This window comes from Brienomyrus brachyistius, unplaced genomic scaffold (genome assembly GCF_023856365.1).
Source record: "Brienomyrus brachyistius isolate T26 unplaced genomic scaffold, BBRACH_0.4 scaffold33, whole genome shotgun sequence".
Lineage (NCBI taxonomy): Eukaryota > Metazoa > Chordata > Actinopteri > Osteoglossiformes > Mormyridae > Brienomyrus > Brienomyrus brachyistius.
The window spans coordinates 3873862-3893878 of record NW_026042308.1 but is presented as its reverse complement, the minus strand read 5'-3'; the positions used below and the strand labels follow the sequence as shown (position 1 = coordinate 3893878).

Below are 20017 nucleotides of genomic sequence, written 5' to 3'. Positions count from 1 at the left end.
GTTTGTTTACAGAAAAACAATGTCAGTAGCTGTTATTCTCATAAAAGATAAATAAATGTTCGCTTTGGGTACAGTTTGTATAATGTACTATTTTGTTCATAAACTGCAGCTCCACTGTTTGCCCAGTCTGCTCTTCTCAGTCTGGTCTCAGTCCAAAACCACACCTGCTGCAGTCTGAGAAGCAGGAAGTTCCTCCCACTGTCACACACAGACGACTGTGAGAGAAAACGAGACTGAATCCTATCAGTGTTCGTGGTAAAATGGCAGAAGCCAGAGTTGCAGTGGATGTAAATGAGTTAAGTTGTGCAATCTGTCTAGATCTACTAAAGGATCCAGTAACTATTCCCTGTGGACATAGTTACTGTATGAGCTGCATTAAGAGCTGCTGGGATCAGGAAGATCATGCTGGAGTTTACAGCTGCCCCCAGTGCAGACAGACCTTCATACCCAGACCTGTTCTGGGCAGAAACACCATGCTGGCTGAAGTGGTGGAGAAACTGAAGAAGACTGGACTACAAGCAGCTGCTCCTGCTGACCAGTATGCTGGACCTGGAGATGTGGAGTGTGACGTCTGTACTGGGAGAAGAAGTCCTGCCTGGTGTGTCTGGCCTCCTACTGTGAAACTGACCTGCAGCTTCACAACAAACTCCACCATGCAAAACAGCACAAGCTCATTGATGCCATCGGCCATCTGAAGGACAAGGTCTGTTCCCACCATGACAAACCGCTGGAGGTCTACTGCCGTACCGACCAGCAGTGTATCTGTTATCTCTGTACGATGGATGAACACAGAGGCCATGATACAGTCTCAGCTGCTACAGGAAGGGCGGAGATACAGGTCAGGCTAATTTAAAAGAATTTCCCCTTTCTATCTAAAACAATTTCCCCAAAGGGATCAGTGAAAGTATCAATTATTGTTATTATCTAAAAGTTAATTTTAAATAAATGGATTTTGTCTTAACACTTGTTCGTGTAATTGCTACGAAACACTCAGATCAAGTCTGGTTCGGTAAAGTTGTCATGACCTACTTGTCCGGTCTTACTAGCGGGGTTACTAGCTTGTCGGATTTAAGGTAGTCTGGGCAAAATGTAAGTAAACGAATATGAAGTCCATTTAAACTGTGGTACCTTACATCCGACAAGCCAGTAACCCTTCATAGTACAGAAGAATTCACTAGAGCCACAGTACAGTAAGGCCGTGCCCGCCGAAGATGTTTGTACGGGACGCCATGACACTCAAAATAAAATAATAAGTATATTAAAAAATATAAATAAAATGATATTTCAATAATGTATCCTTTTATTTTTAAATAATTTCATAAAATTTCATAAATTTCATAAAATTATATTTCATAATAACACTTGTCTTCTATGTATAATTTTTAAATTTGACAATTTATTGTTTCGTAATAATGTTGCGATTTTCATTAGACAATTATTATTATAAAATAATATTTTCATAATAAAGTTTAACTTTTCACATTATCGCCATGCATTTCTATACTCCATCAAGAGGTTTTTTGCAGGATTGGCACTGCAGCCACCGGATAAAACTCACACTGTTCCATTGGGACTGGTGTGGTGCTGAGGTGTCACCCACTGCACGGCTGCACTCAGGTTCTCATCCCTGAGGTGGTTCGTCGTGTGGTGGGTGCGGTAAGGCACTGTACTCAGTGTGTGCTCCTTACCTCCGTACCTTACCTTACCTTACCTTACCTTACCTTACCTACATCAACACAGTACAAATGTACATGTTAAAAAAGGTCTTTCGGTACTAAGATGTACGTAGATTAATACTTTTCTATTCAAGGTTAAAGGGTTCAGCCTTTAAAGCATTGTGTTGGTTGCCATAGGATAATATTTTGGCTTTCAATGATAACCAGTGAAGCTCAAAATTTATGAAAATATTAACAAAGAGGTTCATTGTTTTGTCTGATATGCTGAATTATGTCTGACTTGGAACAAATGAAGTAAAAGTAGTCAGGGCTGGAGTGGGACTGAATATCTAACCAGGAATTCAAGCCCCCGGACAACCCAATATAAAACGATATAAACAATTACACTGTTATTATATGTTTCTATTCACACATCCATTTGCTAGGCTATTGAACACACATTCTTACCTACACGCTTTAATTTTACCTTCATGTCATTTTTACCGGCACATTTCACTAATATTAATAACGCGTGGAGCAGCTTTGACATAAATAATGAAGCTTCGTCTCAGTGCCTGTCCTTCTGTCTCTTCCCCGTGTGGCCAGCAGCCATCGCTGTCCATCCCCTTTGTCCTCTCATCGTCTTTGGCCCTAGTGTGTTCTTCCTTTTCCCCACATGGCTGCATTTGACTCAATGGGATGAGTGTGTGACACAGAGGCTGGGACCAGCTGGTTATGGGTTTGAGACAGGTCAGGAACCAACCTCACCTCTTTCATTTAATTATTGCTTTTCTATTCTTCCCAGTGTTTGTTAGTTCTCTGTTCTGCTTGTGAAGCTTGTGCCTTGTTTTATTATGTTCCACATGTTTCTGTACTTTCTAAGTATTGAATTCCTTGTGTGTGTTTCTTACTTTCAGTGTTTGTGGGAGTTTTCCTAGTCTTGTGTTCATTAATATAAGTTACTGCACTTGTTGCCTGTTTTCCCTGCACTTTTGTTATTGGTTAATTGTCTCACATCTGTCTTTGTTAGTTCGCTACAGCAGCCTGAGCATTAGATTGGCTACAGAAACCGGCAATGCAGGTTGTGTGTCTGACACAGACAATCACATTTTGTGCAGTGTCAGTGTGAGCCATCGGACTTTATTCTGTATTCCCCACTCCTCCATCAGGCTGCCTCAACTGCAGCCATGTTTTTTGCAGAATGAGACTTTGGGAATTTTCCTGCTCCCAATAATAAGGTCGACAGCTCAGTCTTATCATTTATAAAATGGCATTTGACTGCTAAATAAGCTTCCATATGTATGAATGTCCACATGTCAGATGTTAGTCTTACTGCTTTGGCCTTTCTCACCTCTTCCTTTGCTTTCTCTTTTTCTATCTTAAATGTTTCTGTCACCAAACCCTTTCATGTTTGCCTGGATGGGAGAATGTAGGTTGGATCCAGGATCCCCACAACCTCCCTAAATCCTGCGTTATCCACTATGGTGAAGGGTTGTGCATATTGACCAAAGCCTCATCAATCATTTGTTTCTTGGTCTCTATACTGGGAAAATTATACAGATTATTGGGTAATGCCCTCACCCAAATCTGATATTATGTATTCATACAATTAAACTGAACCTTGGACACAATAATGACTAATAATAATAATTATTATTATTATTAAATTAATTATTGAAAATGAATTATTATAAAATTATGATGATTACAACTTATGTGCTGTACAACAGGTTTGAAACCGGTAATGAGGATTGTGCCACATTTTCAGTTTCCAAAGCAGTCACATGGTTGAGTGCAGAATGAAGCTTCAGATGACCATGGTCACGTGTTCAGGGTGGAACGAAGGAAACTGAAACTGTGCTTCAGAATGTAGTGAATCGCTTTTTTATTGTCAAGCTTAACATCACTAGCTGCCCCATTCCCTCTGTTAGTCTACGTGTCATTTTCTTAGCTACTTTTTCCCTGGTGAGTTTTGACCCCTTATTGTTCCTTTATTGTGTGTCTTTCCAGTTTGGACAGGATGATAAATGAATGTGATCTCAGCTAATGAAACAAACTTGTTTTGTCGTCTTGTTTCCTATCTGTAGAAACAAATGGGTGAAAAACAGAGGGAATTTCAGCAGAGAATTCAGATGAGAGAGAAGGAACTGCAGGAGCTGAGAGAGGCTGTGGCCTCATTCACAGTGAGTATGAACCTGAGGAGAAGATAACAGCTGGCTTGTGATCATATTGTATCTTCTTTCAGATTCAACAGATTGCAGATTTACAGACTTGTGCGGATTAATCAAATTAATGCTGCTGTGGGTTATTCTGGGTCAGTGGGATAAAGTTGCTAGATTACAGAGTTTAACCAAGTGTTGCAGCAGTAGTAGCTTATTTATTTAAAAAAATACCATAAATGCCTATTTGAGAAAAATGCAACTTTTCACAACCCAGTGTAATGCAAATAAACACTAAAAAAGTCACCTATTAAACTGAGACCTAATGGTGACAACCAACCTGCCCCATACAGCCACCAGTCTCTGCCAAATCCCTGCAGCTGACAGTGTATGAGCTTAATGAGCGATCATTTCCAATCAGTGCTGGCTGGGTTTCAGTACCTGAGGCGTCCAGCATGGTGATGCTCCAAACCTCAGCCCTGTGCTGTTTTTATACCTCCTGTCAGCTCACATCTCTATTGTACAATGAGGCTCTCTGGAGTCTCAAAAGGGGCCAATTGTAATTTACTGTCCTCTGCTCCCTGTGTCACCAACAGAGCTCAGCACAGTCAGCAGTGGAGGACAGCGAGAGGATCTTCACTGAGATGATCAGCTCCATTGAGAGAAGACGCTCTGAGGTGACAAAGCTGATCAGAGATCACGAGAAGGCTGCAGTGAGTCAGGCTGAAGGAGACATGGACAGACGGAAGCAGGAGATTGATGAACTGAAGAGGAGACACTCTGAGCTGGAGCAGCTTTCACACACAGAGGATCACATCCATTTCCTCCAGGTAACAGAACAGCTACTTTGGCAATAAGAAAACCAGAGTATTCAAATGGATGCATATTGTCATTTGTATTTCAACTAGTCTGTCATTGGTCAGATGTTACTGGTCCTGTTAATTAGATTGCAATACACATTTGTATTGATGAAGCTGTTTAATCAGACTGTGTGTCTGTAGAGGCGCCAGGCTCTTCCTGTCACTCCTGAAGCTGGATTTGGACCCAGAATCTCTGTCAGTCCCAGATCTGATTTTGGGAATTTGAGGAAGGCGGTTTCTGAGCTGAAAGATCAACTGGAGAATTTTTGCAGAATGAAAATGGCAGAGATCCATCACCAGGTTAATACATTTCTAGTCTGTTCATGTTAATATAGACCAGGGCTGGCCAATCTTACCCAGAAAGGGCTGCTTTTGCTGGATTACTAATTAGAGGACTGATTGGCTGAAGGGTCTCACACCTGGGGTTGAACAGCTGACCTAAAGGTTACCCCAAAGACCTGCGTACACACTGGACTTTGCGGGTAGAATTGCCCCCCCCGATGTGGACCATGCAGAGAGAGTATGCAGTACAGTCAGCCTCACATTTGTGTGACCAAGTCAGTTTGTTTACAATAAGTTTAAATCTTTGTGATAACTGGTGAAAGAGCTTCACATTCTACTGGCTGCAAAACCCAGATCACATGAAACATGTTTCTTCTACATTATAGAAACCAAAAATCTGTATTATGTGTAACTTACCATGATTTGCAGTTTGTTAAAATGCCTGTGATTGTCCCTCATAATGATAATACCCTACTGCTGTTATCTCCACAGTGGGTGAAGTCCATCTCCCACAAGTAAATTCCTTTTACTCACATCCCTGTTTCTCTCTGTCTCCTTCTAGTTACCAAAGACACCGTCCTACCGGTATTAGTGCCCAGGACCAGAGCAGAATTCTTACACTGTGAGTCTGTTCACACACACACTTCTCTCTCCCTGTATGAGGTGGAGTGTGTTTTATTGTGTTTTATTGTCTTTCATTTTCTACTGCTAGTGGAGCTTCTCTTTCTCTCTCCCGCTGCCTCCTGGTCTTTCACATTTACATGAGCTTTTTATCTCAGTGGACTTTAAATCCAATTGCTAAGTAAGGCAAGTTTATTCAGGGTGCTTTTCCACTGCACCAGGTTCGGTACTTTTGGTTCTTTCCCTTTTCCATTAACTTCCGGTCAAGTACCAGTACCAGAAGTTCCAGTACCAAAAGCATCATTGCAGCTGGGGTACTTTTTCGGTACTTTGGAACTTTGGTGTGGGACTTACAAAGACGTTCATTGTCAATTTAAAAAACAATTTTAAAAAGTCTAAAAGCCCAAAACACAAATAAACAGTTAACTAAAAAGAAGTGAGATTGTAGAGGCAGCGTATGACTAAACTCCTGCTAATTTAATTTATTGAAACAAAGCAGCAACAAAAACGTTTTAATCCCTGATTATAATGAACTGACAGTGTTAGCAGACCTCAGGTCTTCAGGAAGCTTGTTCCAAAGACAGGGAGCATAGAGACTAAAAGCTGCTTCAGCCTGCTTGGTCTTCATTCTGGGACACTGAGTAAACTTTCAGGGGTCTGGATGCTTCACAAGGTTCAAGGAAGTTAGTGCCATTTAGTGCCTTGTACACAAGTAATAATATTTAAAAACCAATCCTGTGATGCTCAGGAAGCCAGTGCAGTGATTAAGGAGCTGTGTGATATGCTCCACTTCCTTGGTGTTAGTGAGGACTCTGGTGGCAGCATTCTGGATGAGCTGCAGCTGTCTGACTGATTTATTACCAAGACCTGCAAAGACACCATTTCAATAGTCTAGCCTGCTGGAAATAAACACATGAACAAGCTTTTCCGTATCTGGTTTAGAGAGAAATCCTTCTCTCTCTCTCTTATTGGGCCGGTTTCAGCTTCCGTTGGGTGGATCTTAAGCAGACCTTGGGCTGGACCTGGGAACACTGTACTGATGGCTCATTTCCACCAACATGGAGCCGGTGCTGGGCTGGTTCTCACTTGATGCCTTTTCAGAACCTGCCTGTGTTTCCACCAGTTTAAAAAATTAACATAAGTGACAGTGAAAGTAAAGGTTCATATGTATTCCGTTTTGTGGGATTTGTTCTAATCTGTTCCAGAATAAGTTTTTATAAGCTGCCAACTGTCCTTTTAATGATCACGCTGTTAAAGATGCCAATAACTGAACTTTGCAATCTGCCTCATAATCTGCGGCATGGTTTTCATTTACAATGCAAAGTTACTCTGATAATAAGCTGGCTAGTTGTTTTACTGCTGCCACCGGAAATATTAGACAAAACTATATTGGTTATTGACTGAATTATCCAGCTATGCGGATGGTTTGGACACGATGGCTCCTCCCAGTTGCACTGATGTTATGAGAACTATTTTTTTTGTTTTTTGTGGTGGCCTGTAGCCTTGTGCCTTTGACTGAATCACAGCCATGATATACCGGAGTATCTTCTTATATGTTATTGCTTAATTATACTGCACTCATAAAGCATTATAAACACAGCTATAAATATTTATAAAAAGCATAACACATTATACCCATGATTATAACGCTTTATGAATGCTTTATGACACACTCATCTATAAGGCACTATAGATACCTTCATAATGCAATACAAAGCATCCTTAATGCTTATACCGATCATTATAATGCATTATGAAGGTATTTATAGTGCACTAAAGAAGAGAGCTTCAAACATCATTCATTATGCATAATAAGCATGCCTATAATGTGTTATGCCTTTTGATAAATATTTAAAGCCATGATTATAATGCATAACAATGGATTATTATTTGTTGTGATTTTTTTTAATTACTAACAACATGGCCTTAAGTGTTCCAGAGATTTTATAATGTTCCGTAATCTGAGCAAATGGAAGCATGTAGATGTTGAACAAAGAGGCTCAGTGAGGATTATAATTCTAATTGGTGATCAGTGTTGACACACCACAGCACACAGTGCACAACACCGAAATGTGTCCTCTGCATTTAACCCATATGTGACATTGTGACATAGCAAGGGGCAGCTAATTCAGCGCCCAGAGAGCAGTGTTTTGCTTAGGGTCCCTCAGCAGTGCCTTGCTGGTCGGGGATTCAATCCAACAACCATTAAGCCACCACTGCCCACTGCCAACAACGGACCCTTGAGGAACTCCACATGTAATTTCTGTTCATTCAGATTCATAATTACCCTTCTGACAGAAAGTAGTGCCTGACTTGTAAAAATAATTCAAACCCATTAAATAAGGCGGCGGCTCCACCTCCTTCCCTAAGTGCTCTAGTCTCACTGATTAAGGGCAGGTAGGAGTAGCTGGTTTGATCAGGGCTGCTGCATAGTTTTCATTTGACCCCATTTCAGTTTAACGCATAAAAATCAAGGTTTATCTTGATATTAAAATCAGTCATTAATAATGATTTTCCAGCCACAGACCTGATATTCAGTAAAGATCAGTTTAATGTATTAAACACATTGTCTGACCCAGTGTGTAGGTGACACACAACTGGAGTCAGATGAGAGAGAGAGTAGCTGTGGGCTTTGATGCACTTTGTTCCCCCTGAAGTCAGTCAGAGCAGGAATGGCTGACACTGGGGCTGCTCCTCACTGCCTAGTGTGGGCTGTAGCTACAGCAGGGGATCCAAACCAAGTCAGCGGTGGGCGGTGGGGTAAGGGCCCCCTGTCCTAGATGTCATCATGCACTGTAATGCTGAAAGCTGGGAAACTGCCCTCGCTTTGTTTGGGTAGCAGGAACGTTTGGTATCACTCAGTAACAGCTCATCAAAACCTTTTATCTGCATCCTTATCTTGTGTGAGCTGTCTATGAGCAGTGAGGTCTGGGGGGGGGGGGCTTCCTTCCCTCACATTTGCCCTTTTTGTGCATTCGCTGACTGTACTTTTTTTCAGATTCATTAATATTGTCCTAAGACGGCACCCGCAGTCTTACCCGAACTGGTTGTGACACTGAACATCTCCTAAGTCTGTGCTTTACGGCCATGACTTCACACGACACGACTACACTTGCGTGCGTAGTTTACATCTATCTGGAGGACTGAAGGTCATGTCCACCGGGGGGCAGTGCGAGAAAACCATCTTGGTCGGTTCCTTCGTTTCCAGTCTCACTTGTTAGTATGAGGTTGTGGCATTAAATGTTGTACAAGGACAAAGGAGTCAAAACGGCACTCTGAAGAACAGGCTTTGATTAGAGCTGCAAGCCGACTTGGTTTGTTTACCATGTACTGTGAACTATATGCAGTTTTACTACTGTCTGGTTTTATTTAATCATCCAGTGACTGCAATAACTATACATAGTCATGATTAGCTTGATGATAGGCTTGCTGACTTTCTAGCCTAAAGAAATAGGCTGAGTTCTGCTCACCTTGTTCAAGCCATTTTTGCCACAATCTAACAAAGGCTCCTTCTGCCTTATGTTTATATATAATCATACAATTTATTCTGTAAGGCACCTCCTACAATTTTTTCTGTATCAGTCAGACAACTGACTGGTTTGCAGGTTAAAGCAGTAAATCTCATTTATATTTATCTTTTCTTCATCTCTTCCGATTCGAGCCAAGTCACTACTAAACCTTCTGACAAATTTTGCTACATCATGTTATTATTGCAATACTTTTTTCTGTATTGGGTCTGTTCCAGTGTAAGTCAGTTAATTATTCTATATTTAAAATAGCTACTTTATTTCTCAAGATTGATCTGTTTATTATCCAGTTTGAAGATATTTTATATCCAGTAGACGATGACAAAGATTGCATGTTCTCCCCATGTCGTTGTGGGGTTTCCTCTGGGTACTCCGGTTTCCCCCCACAGTCCAAAGACACGCTGAGGCTAGTTGGAGTTACTAAATTGCCCATAGGTGTGCATGTGTGAGTGAATGGTGTGTGAGTGTGCCCTGCGATGGGCTGGCCCCCCATCCTGGGTTGTTCCCTGCCTCGTGCCCATTGCTTCCGGGATAGGCTCCGGACCCCCCGCGACCCAGTAGGATAAGCGGTTTGGAAAATGGATGGATATATATATATATATATATAAAACCGCACACACACACAAGTAGATTATATGTTATATATTAGATAAGTGGCAGAAAAATCGATGGATGGATGGAACTGTATGAAAAATAATGCTGCTCATTAAAGTAGGCAAGTAAGAATTTCAGGTTAGAATTTCATTGTACCTTGTACGCATGACACTGCTTTCTTAGAAACTTATACTGCCATTAAATTTTGAAGACGCTGTACAAAGAAGGACACAATAGTGTTCGGAATATTTTTTCTTGTCTGTGAAAATATACAGCTCTTCTGGATACTCATTCTTAAAAAAATCAGATGCTACTTTAATACTATCTGTACCGTTAGTAAAGACAATGTTCCGTGACAAAACATGACCATACTGCCACGCCAATTTCTGGTGGCACTGCACGTCGCGCATGTGTCTTGTTATCCTCATGTAAGTGCGCAGACGAAGCCGGAATCAACACAGAAAACACGTGGCGGCCAGACTGGTACCTCTCCGCGCACGTATAAGCGGACGTGTTTGTATAGACTTTTATGATGCATTTTACTCCTCCGCGGACGACCGCCTGCCGCACTTTGTCTTTAAATGCCAACATAGATGATTTTGATGAGGATTGGGGTAGTTTGCAAACCCTACAGCCAATTTGCACGGTAATAGAACTGTTGCATACATTTAAATGCGTATGCATATGTGTGCAGACTTGTCCCAAATTGAAAATCTCACGCCAGCCAGTTGATCAAAGTTGGCAGCCCCGTGAACTGCCGCTCTGAATTTGTAAAACGTAGGGAAACATACACAGACCTCGCGGCTGTGGTACGTGTGCAGGGAATATCAGAATTACTACTAATACTTAAATAGGACACGTGCGCATGTGCAAAGTAGAAAGAAATTCATATTGTGACCTAAAGACAAACTCAGTTTTAATGGTAATCTTTGTTGTGTAATTTTATGGTTAATATGTTTGATGAATGCTGTTTGTAATTTTACTTACGTATAATTAAGCCTATTAGTTTAACACCCGCGTCATTTCGGCGCGTCTTCCCACCGGCGTCGCGCAGGCGACCAACATTTCCTGAGGTAATTCACATATTTGACTTTTTATATTTTATGTATCGTACAGAATAATAGAGCGCAGGCTAAAGTGCAGTTCGGCCCCAGCGAGTCTCTCAGCGCGGCGTGTCTCACAGCGCAGGGGGCAGCCGGAGCGCCGCAGACTCGGGCGGCTACATGAGTATATTGGGAATAAAATGTGTGTATTGGAGCGAGTTCTGTGTTAGTGAGTGTGTGAGGTGTGACAGTGATAATTGTGGAGATGCTGGGCTTCGTCATGGGATTAATGGCTCTTCCTCTTGCCTACAGACTCCTGCCAGCTGACGCTGGACCCCAACACAGCAAACAGCCGCCTGTCTCTGTCAGGGGGGAACAGGAAGGTGACATGGGGGGCAGAGCAGCCATATCCTGATCATCCAGAGAGATTTGACAGATGGAGCCAAGTTCTGTGGAGAGAGAGTCTGACTGGTCGCTGTTACTGGGAGGCTGAGTGGAGTGGAAATGGAGCCTGGATAGCAGTGACTTATAAAGAGATCAGGAGGAAAGGAGGGAGTTATGACTGTGGGCTTGGATTCAATGACAAGTCATGGAGTCTGTACTGTAATACTAACAGTTACTCTGTCCTGCACAATAATAAACAGACTCTCATACCCATACGGCCCTCAGGCTCCCGCAGAGTAGGAGTGTATCTGGACTGGGGGGCTGGTGCTCTGTCCTTCTACAGAGTCTCCTCTGATGGACTGACCCCCCTGTACAGCTTCACCTCCTCATTCACTGAACCCCTCAATCCAGAGTTTTGGGTTTATCCAAACTCCCCCGTGTCGCTGTGCATGCTGGGATAGCTCACTGTGTGCTGGAGGAATCATTTTTACCTTATCAGAGTGTCACATGTCGCTGCTTCTCCGTGGCAAAAAGGTAAAATCTCTGCTTTATAACCAGTATAACCCTTTTTACTCTGTCTGAAGTGTGACGTATGTTAATAATTGGGTTCTGTAAGCTGAACAAACATACAAAATGACTGTTTTTCTCTGACTTATGTTCTATGTTGTCTGTAAATGCACCAAAACTGCCAAAACAAATGCATAGTACATGCAGTTGTACCAATAGAGTGAATTCTGATTCTGAAAAAAAGAAAATGTAATGAAATCTAAGCCTGATGAGTGGGGGGAGCTTTTCCCCTCCCCTCTATATGTATATTTTATATTTCGGTCTATATATTGTATTTGCTACCTGTACACTGACAATAAAGGCTTCCTATTCTATCCCATTAATGTCCCGGTTCCGCGCTGCCCAGAACGTAACTGAGTAACAGACTTAATCCGCGCTCTCTGCTCACTGAGCGCAGCAGCCTGATATCGCAGCGGCGACGCTTTGGCCAGCAGGGGGCGGCAGACGGCAGACAGTTTATTAACTCAAAACCTACAGCGGTCCTGAGGTAACTTAGTAAAGATAATAACATAATCAAATTAATCATATATTAACTAAGTAAACATAAATAACATAAAATCTTAATAAGGCACGTTAGTACAACAACAGAAAAGCACCTGATCATCATCAAGTAGTGTAGGTGATTACCAATTACCAGAAAAAAATCACATAAATCCTGTTTCATTAGGAATCCTGAGATATATACAGTACTGTGCAAAAGTCTTAGGGAGTTATAGGAGTCATCAGCTGGGTCCAATAAATCTGACCGCCGTAGTCACAGTTAGCATTAGCACAACTTCTCCATCCATGGCCTTCTCACTTCATAAGTCAAAGTCAACTTTACTGTCATTGTGTATGAGCACAACGAAATGGAGTAGTAGGGCCAATAAAGGCAGTAGAATAGAATAAATAACACTAAAGGTAGCGCGACAATTAGCGTCCTGAATATATATACATATATATATGAAATTGCTAATGGCCACATTCGGATTCAGATATAAAGTCAAAGTAATTAAAAATCTGGGGCCGAGTGCCTGAAAGACTACAAGTCCTGCTACAGGTTGTCCTGTAACTAATAGTTGTCCTATGGACAGATTCCCCCACCTGAGCTGTAGATCTCTGCAGCTCGTCCAGAGTCACCATGGGCATCCTGGCTGCATTTCTGATCAGCGCTCTCCTTGTTCAGCCTGTGAGTTCAGGTGGACGGCCTTGTCTTGGAAGGTTTACAGTTGTGCCATATTCCTTCCATTTCTGAATGATCGCTTGAACAGTGCTCCGTGGGATGTTCAAGGCTTTGGAAATCTTTTTGTAGCCTAAGCCTGCTTTAAAATTCTCAATAACTTTATCCCTGACCTGTCTGGTGTGTTCTTTGGAATTCATGGTGTTTTTGCTCCCAATATTCTCTTAGACAACCTCTGAGGCCGTCACAGAGCAGCTGTATTTGTACTGACATTAGATTACACACAGGTGCACTCTATTTAGTCATTAGCACTCATCAGGCAATGTCTATGGGCAACTGACTGCACTCAGACCAAAGGGGGCTGAATAATTACGCACACCCCACTTTGCAGTTATTTATTTGTAAAAAATGTTTGGAATCATGTATGATTTTCGTTCCACTTCTCACGTGTCACCACTTTGTATTGGTCTTTCACGTGGAATTCCAATAAAATTGATTCATGTTTGTGGCTGTAATGTGACAAAATGTGGAAAAGTTCAAGGGGGCCGAATACTTTTGCAAGCCACTGTAAACCACAGGCATCACCCTAACGGTAAGAAGTGTGATCCGCTTACGACTGACACGCAGTAGAGACAGGATCCCATCCAACACGGGACCCACTATAGGCTCACACAGAAATAAAGGAGAAAAACACCAGCTGCCTTTTCCAAGCTGTTTACATTCCTGCGCTTCCTCATGGTGACAGTAACAGCCCGTGTCACATGACCACTGTCATGTCCTACCCATCACACCTGCCTGACCCTCCTGTCTCCTCACTAGCGTGACCCTCATGATTCATGCCTGTTGCTTGTTGCCCCTCGTTAAGTCTTTGCATTTAAGTATCTATTTGTCTCGGTCATTGATGTTAAACCTTCCTGCTGCCTGTGACCTTCCCGGTTGCCAGTCCTCCCATTTGTGATCCCTCACAATCCTCTTTGTTTCCAGTCTCAGCCCATCTAGTTCAGCAAACCCCCTTTTTGTTTCGCTACCAAGGATACAGAGATGAGAGTCTTTTACCAAGCTTACAGTGTCCAGAGTGGATGAGCATGACCACAGTGAGAAGAGGATCTGATGGATGGAGGACCTAAGTACCATAATCTTAGTAACGCATGAGCAGAATTGGACCATAAGAGGAACTGGCCGGCTCCATCTCACACGTGGGTGTAGAAGTTACTCAAAACCATATGGCTGAAATCCTCCACATGTGCATTTTGAATGTATTGGGCATGTTGTCCTGTTTTAACCATGAGAATCCAGTGAGGGGCGGCTCAGTGGGTAACAGGGCTGCCTTGCAGCTGCAGTGTTGAATGTTTCCATCCTTCTCCTACGCTGTCTGTGTGGCGTTTGTTTGCTCTCTTTATCCCACATGGGTTTCTTCCTGCAGCGACTCTGACAGGCATCTGTAAATTGTCCGGACTCCATAACTGTGTGTGCCTTGTGATTAAATGGCATTGTATCCATGGTGGACCCCAGCTTTGTGCCCTGCGTTTCCTGTAATTGGCTCTGGGATACCCTTGTGATAAGTGTTTGGAAGATGGATGCATCACATCTTAGTACTTATGTGATCTATCCCGTCTCCTCCCAATTGAGCCAGCAGAGGTCACTAAATGCCCTCCGTAACTCTCCTAACCCTCCCCAGCTGTATCCCATCGTTGACGTTCTCCACCCTGATCTGTTAGCCTCCTACACCTCTCTCCCGTCGGTGATTACTGTGTATAAATGTTCCTGCTCTCATGGTTCCTCAGCTCCGTCATCGTTGTTCCAAGTGTTGTTTGCTGTATTCCCTTAATAAAGCCTGTGTCTTTCCCAGAGCTACTGCATCTGAGTCGTCCTTAACCCAGATTATATTACTCATCACATAGAATATCCATTTACATTTAACCCCATGGACACTAAGCTTTTCTCCCAGGGGTCTAAGGTAAGAGAGATCAATTGGACCAATTCGTCCAGATAAATACATTTGTAAAAGAAGTAGTGAATACGTTTCCAATCAATTCCTATTACACATTGATGTTATAATCAGAAGCCACATTATGAAATGGAATATATCCAAACAGCATTTTAATCTGACCAGTAGGGCATGCTGTTGTACCACTTGTAGAAACACTTTTGCATTTACCAGACTTGTTTACCCAAAGTGACTTACAGCAGTGGGAAGGGTAATGTTTTATGTATATTCTTGGGGGATTTGAACCCATGACCAATGCATCATAAATGCAACACTCTACTTGTTCAGCTAGAGAATCTCTATGAAAAAAGTCCTAATGACTTGAAGTAATCAGCTCCTAATGCCAGGTAGCTGAAAACACAATGAGGTTCTTCCTCAATGTGATGCTGCCCAACCCAGCAGACGGGAATCTGATGAATCAGACACGCCTGCCAGTGTCCAGTTTAACCTTTGGGGTCCGTAGACTCGACGGCCAATCAGAGATGGCAGACAGCTGTCCGCATGGCCCCGATTGAGCGGTACGTTTGCGTAACCTGCTGGCTGTAAAAGGAGACCATGTGTTTGAATGCTGCATCGCAGGCCTGACACATGAGAAAGACCAGATGCCAGCCACCTCAGACATGTGGATTTTATCTGTGTTCCACAGGCACTTCCATATAAGTGATTTACAGGAACAGCCAGTCTAGTGCAGGGCAGCGCAAACACCCTCATGCATATACTGGTTTTAGCACAGCTTCATTGTAAAGCATATCAGATGGCCTCAGAATCCTGCTCCCTGCTTAATACAAGGTGAATAGGGAGTAGGAACTGGGGGACCAAAGAGTAGTAGACTATGGGATTAGGGGCCACAGGACTAGGAGACTATGGGACTAAGGGAATAGGGGACCAGGGGAAAAGGGGCTACAGTGTTAGGGACCATGGGACTAAGAAACAAGGAGACTAGGGACTTGTGGATCATGGAAGTGGGGCAAAGGGGAATTGGGCACTATGGACTATGAGACTAAGGTATAGAGGGACCACAAAATTTGAGCACTTAAGACTAGAGGACTGTGGGACTGCAATGCATCATCTCCGGAAACCTGTTTACTCCTGCTGGGCAGCTTTCATGTGGCACCCCCTGCTGGACAGTGGAGACACTACAGAGGCTGTGTATTGTGTTCAGTCACCTTTTCCTGTAAATCACACATGGGTTCACGCTCACTTGTGTCTGCTCTGAATCCCCATGCGCCGAGGTGAAAACTCCATCCACTTTAGGTAATTCAGGGGCCTCTTGCCAAGTTATGTGAGCTTCGTGTCTGATTCTTTGGGCTTCCATACTGGAAGCAGTCCAGGGTAATTCTGGGAAAGTGTGGAGCTTAGACAAACCAAACTACAGCGTAACATGCAGCCAAGGGGGATTTTAAGATTTTGGTATATTGTGTGGGCATCTTTCTATTCTTGATATTGATTGATGTATGTAATTATGTAGTATGTTTAATATACGGATAGCGCACTATTGTATACAAAGCGACAAGCCAAGCTTGCAGTTTTGCAGTGATCATGTGCTGCCACCTTCTGGGAAAACGAAGAACGGATTTTCAGATTAAGATCTAAAAAACTACACATTTACATTTTAGCCCATGTTACACTGGGCTTTTCTCCCAAGGCAGTAAGGTCAGAGAGAACTACCAGAGAGAAATCTACCATAGTTACTGTTGTATATACATTTATACTGACTTACATTTTACTTATTTATCAGAAGCTTTTATCAAAACGACATACAAATGAGGAAGCAGATTGACACTGTACGGTGCTGGGTGTCGCCCCGGTATGCAAAGTGCTTGGAAAGATTAAAAGCGACAAAACATTGTATCAAAGATCGAGTGCAAGTGCATCAATTATTAAAAATAATACTTAAGAATATCAGTAACAGAGCTCAGCACCAGCATGTATGGGTCCGCAGGACCTGGGATGATGAGCCCAAAAACACCAACGCAAATCCCCAAACTGCACAATATTGTGTTTGGAGTGAAACCTCAATGAGTCTTTAGGTCCATGATACTGTAACAATTTCGAGGAACTTTGGCGCTACATGCAATTCCCAAAGCGCACCACTAGATGGCGGCTTCCTACCGTGAGCTGAAACAGCCGCCGTAGGGGCGATACGCGGCAAGTTTCCCCAGCCGCCAACCGGCGTGCACCGGGGCTGCGTCTGGGTCAGGCTTTTGCCTGCTGTTTTCCTCCAGCTTGTTTTCTTGTGTAACTTGGTGCTGGGCTCCTCGCCATATAAACAAACTCAGGCTAGCAAACATTAAGAAATCTGGATGCTATGAAAGGATCGTCTACCATACTCCCATATTCCACTCTGCTTTCATCCAATTGTCTTTGGTTTGTGCTGCTGGGAACCATTATCGCTGTCCTTTTATTTTGCTGCAAACGTAATCGTATGATCACATTATATCGCGACGTCCCTTGTCCTCACCAACGTTTTGTTGAAACTGCATGAAGGTCAGACCCACTTTTGTACCGTTTAAAACACGTGTTGATCATTTTTTCTCCTGCAAAAAAGAGCATTTACTTTTATTTTAGAGATATTTTTTTGCAAAGCGACTTACAATTGAGAAAGCGGCGAGTTGAGCAGCAAACTTAAGGCGGTGTGACTAAGCAGGTTTGGACCCACGAAGCTCAAATTCCACAGTCAGACAATTGAAAATTTTTTCTTTGAGAAGGCAGACGCAGGCAGTCACTGGTGCGTTTGGGGTTAAGGGCCTTAGTCACACGAGCATAGTGATATAAGCCACTGAGCCAAACGCCAACCCACAGCACTGACCTCTGGCAGAATTCACCTTTACAAGCATGTTTGGAAAATGCCACTAAGTACAAAACTGATGCACTTTTAAATAAATAATTGTACTTATCATCAGGGTTCAAATGTCAGAAGTGCTTCTGCTACTCTTTAGTAAGGTTGCAAATTCCATCTGTCCATCCATCCATCTTCTGTAGCCAGGTATACACAGACGCACACACACAGGCGCACACATGCACGCTAACACGCGCACACACACACAGACGCACACACACAGAGGCGCACACATGCACGCTAACACGTGCACACGCACACAGACGCACACATGCACGCTAACACGCACACACACACAAACACACATGCGCACACAAACACGCACGCACACGCGCACACACACAGAGGTTTGTAATTATATCTTTGTGGGGACTCTCCATTTGTTTCGATTGTGAAAACTCTAATCCCAACAATGACAGTCTACCCAGCCCCAACCTTAACCAAAAGTAAGCAAACAAAATACAAGATTTTAGGTATTTTCAGTTTTGTGATTCTATTCACAGATTTTTTTTATGAAATTGAGGTTATGTTTGTGGGGTGTGGGGAGTGAAAATGTCCTTATATGGCAAAAAAAACCTTATATGGTTTTTATCACATCGTGGGGGACGTTTGGTTCCCCCAATGTAATACACTGTGTTCACAATTATTAGGCGAGTTGTATTTTTGGGATTAATTTTTATAATAAACAAATATAGTGTCATCAGTCAGTCCAAAATGTTAATGAACCTGAAGCCTGAATGTTATGCAAAGGAAATGTGAGTGTGAACATTATCAGGGGAAAACACGTGTGTGCACAATTATTACACAACTATTAGTGTGCACAATTATTAGACAACTATTGGTGTGCACAATTATTAGACAACTATTGGTGTGCACAATTATTACACAACTATTAGTGTGCAGAATTATTACACAACTATTAGTGTGCACAATTATTACACAACTTAGTGTGCAGAATTATTACACAACTATTAGTGTGCACAATTATTACACAACTATTAGTGTGCACAATTATTATGCAACTAAATGGAAAACCTACATTTTCCCATCTCCCTTGTTTATTATCATCTTTCAAAGTGCGAATAATAAACAAACATCACATAATTTCCAAATAAACATTTCTGACATGAAATATCAATTAGTGAGCAATATAGCCACCTCCTTACGGATGTAGTGGGAAGTGTGAGTGTCCTGCAGGCTGGAGAGAGAGCTGCTGATGACGCGCTCAGCGGTCCGGACCCTTCAGAAGACTGTGCAGACCGCTGAGTGCATCATCGGCAGCTCTCTCCCCAGCCTGCAGGACACTTACACTTCCCGCTGCATCCGTAAGGGCACCAGCATTGTGACTGACCGGTACCATCCCACCCACCAACTGTCTACTACCCCTCTTCCATCCGGAAGAAGATTCTGCAGCATCAGGAGCAGATCTGCACGACTGTGCAATAGCTTCTTACCCCAAGCAGTCCGGCTCCTGAACAGCAATAAGTCTTCCATTCATGGAATCTGGTATTTTCTTGTTCTGTTGACAATAAACTTTTTGTGCAGCAGCAACCACAGCCTCCCAGATACTGTTCAGAGAGCTGTACTGCTTTCCTTCACTGTAAATCTCCCGTTTAAGCAGGGCCCACAAGTTCTCAATAGGGATTATGTCAGGTGATTATGTCATTATTCTGTCATCCTTAAGGCCTTTACTGGCTAGCCATGCAGTGGAGTACTTCGATGCATGCGATGGAGCATTGTCCTGCATAAAAATCATGGTCCTGCTGAAAGATGCTGACTGTTTCCTGTACCACTGCTTGAAGAAAGTGTCTTCTAAAAACTGACAGTAGGTTTCGGAGTTGAATTTGAATCCATCTTGGTATTTTCTGGGAAAGTAGAGTGTACCCTTGGGGAGGTGGGCTCCGGCTGGGCTTAAGATACGGTTTCATTAATGAGACTCACATGGTCAGAAGGTTTGAGGTAAACGAGTCTCACTGGCTGTTTCTGAAAGTGGGACCCCCCCCCCCAATAAAAATCTCACATCTTCCCATTAAAATAATAATTGTAACTCTCCACTATGATTATTCATGTTACAAGGTCCAACTGACAGCACTACTTTGAGGAGAGTTCTTCATCTTCTACCTGTGTGTTGGTAGAATAGTGATTCAGAACTTGGGCCTGTGATCTGAAGCAGGCGGGTGTTTGCCGTTGTACCTTTGAGGGAGGTTCCTCACTGAATTAATCTTGTTTGTATAAACCTTCAGCAGCGAGAGTAGTAACTATTGTAGTGAGATGGAGCTGGAGGGTGCGATCTCTTCAGGTATCGTGATTTTGTTAAATTTATTGATTAATTGTTGTGGC

The 20017-nt window shown here is 42.8% G+C and overlaps 2 protein-coding genes across 3 annotated transcripts in view; both read left to right on the top strand.

Annotated features, from left to right (window-relative positions):
• LOC125721415 (NACHT, LRR and PYD domains-containing protein 3-like) overlaps positions 1–11800 on the top strand; it is a 145919-nt gene extending 134119 nt beyond the window's left edge. The window contains exon 13 of one of the 2 annotated variants that reach the window (XM_048997305.1): positions 11125–11800. In XM_048997305.1, coding sequence (XP_048853262.1) covers positions 11125–11586 — 462 coding nt within the window. In that variant the 3' untranslated portion in view covers positions 11587–11800. The remainder of the gene's footprint in view (positions 1–11124) is intronic. The other variant, XM_048997307.1, reaches the window with a different exon arrangement.
• LOC125721425 (E3 ubiquitin-protein ligase TRIM47-like) lies at positions 162–11190 on the top strand. The gene is given in 7 exon segments (XM_048997328.1): positions 162–582; positions 585–838; positions 3743–3838; positions 4411–4644; positions 4816–4974; positions 5519–5578; positions 11054–11190. Coding segments are annotated over 6 exon segments (1095 nt in total). The 5' UTR covers positions 162–260; the 3' UTR covers positions 5549–5578; positions 11054–11190.
• Positions 11801–20017: the final 8217 nt, after the last annotated feature.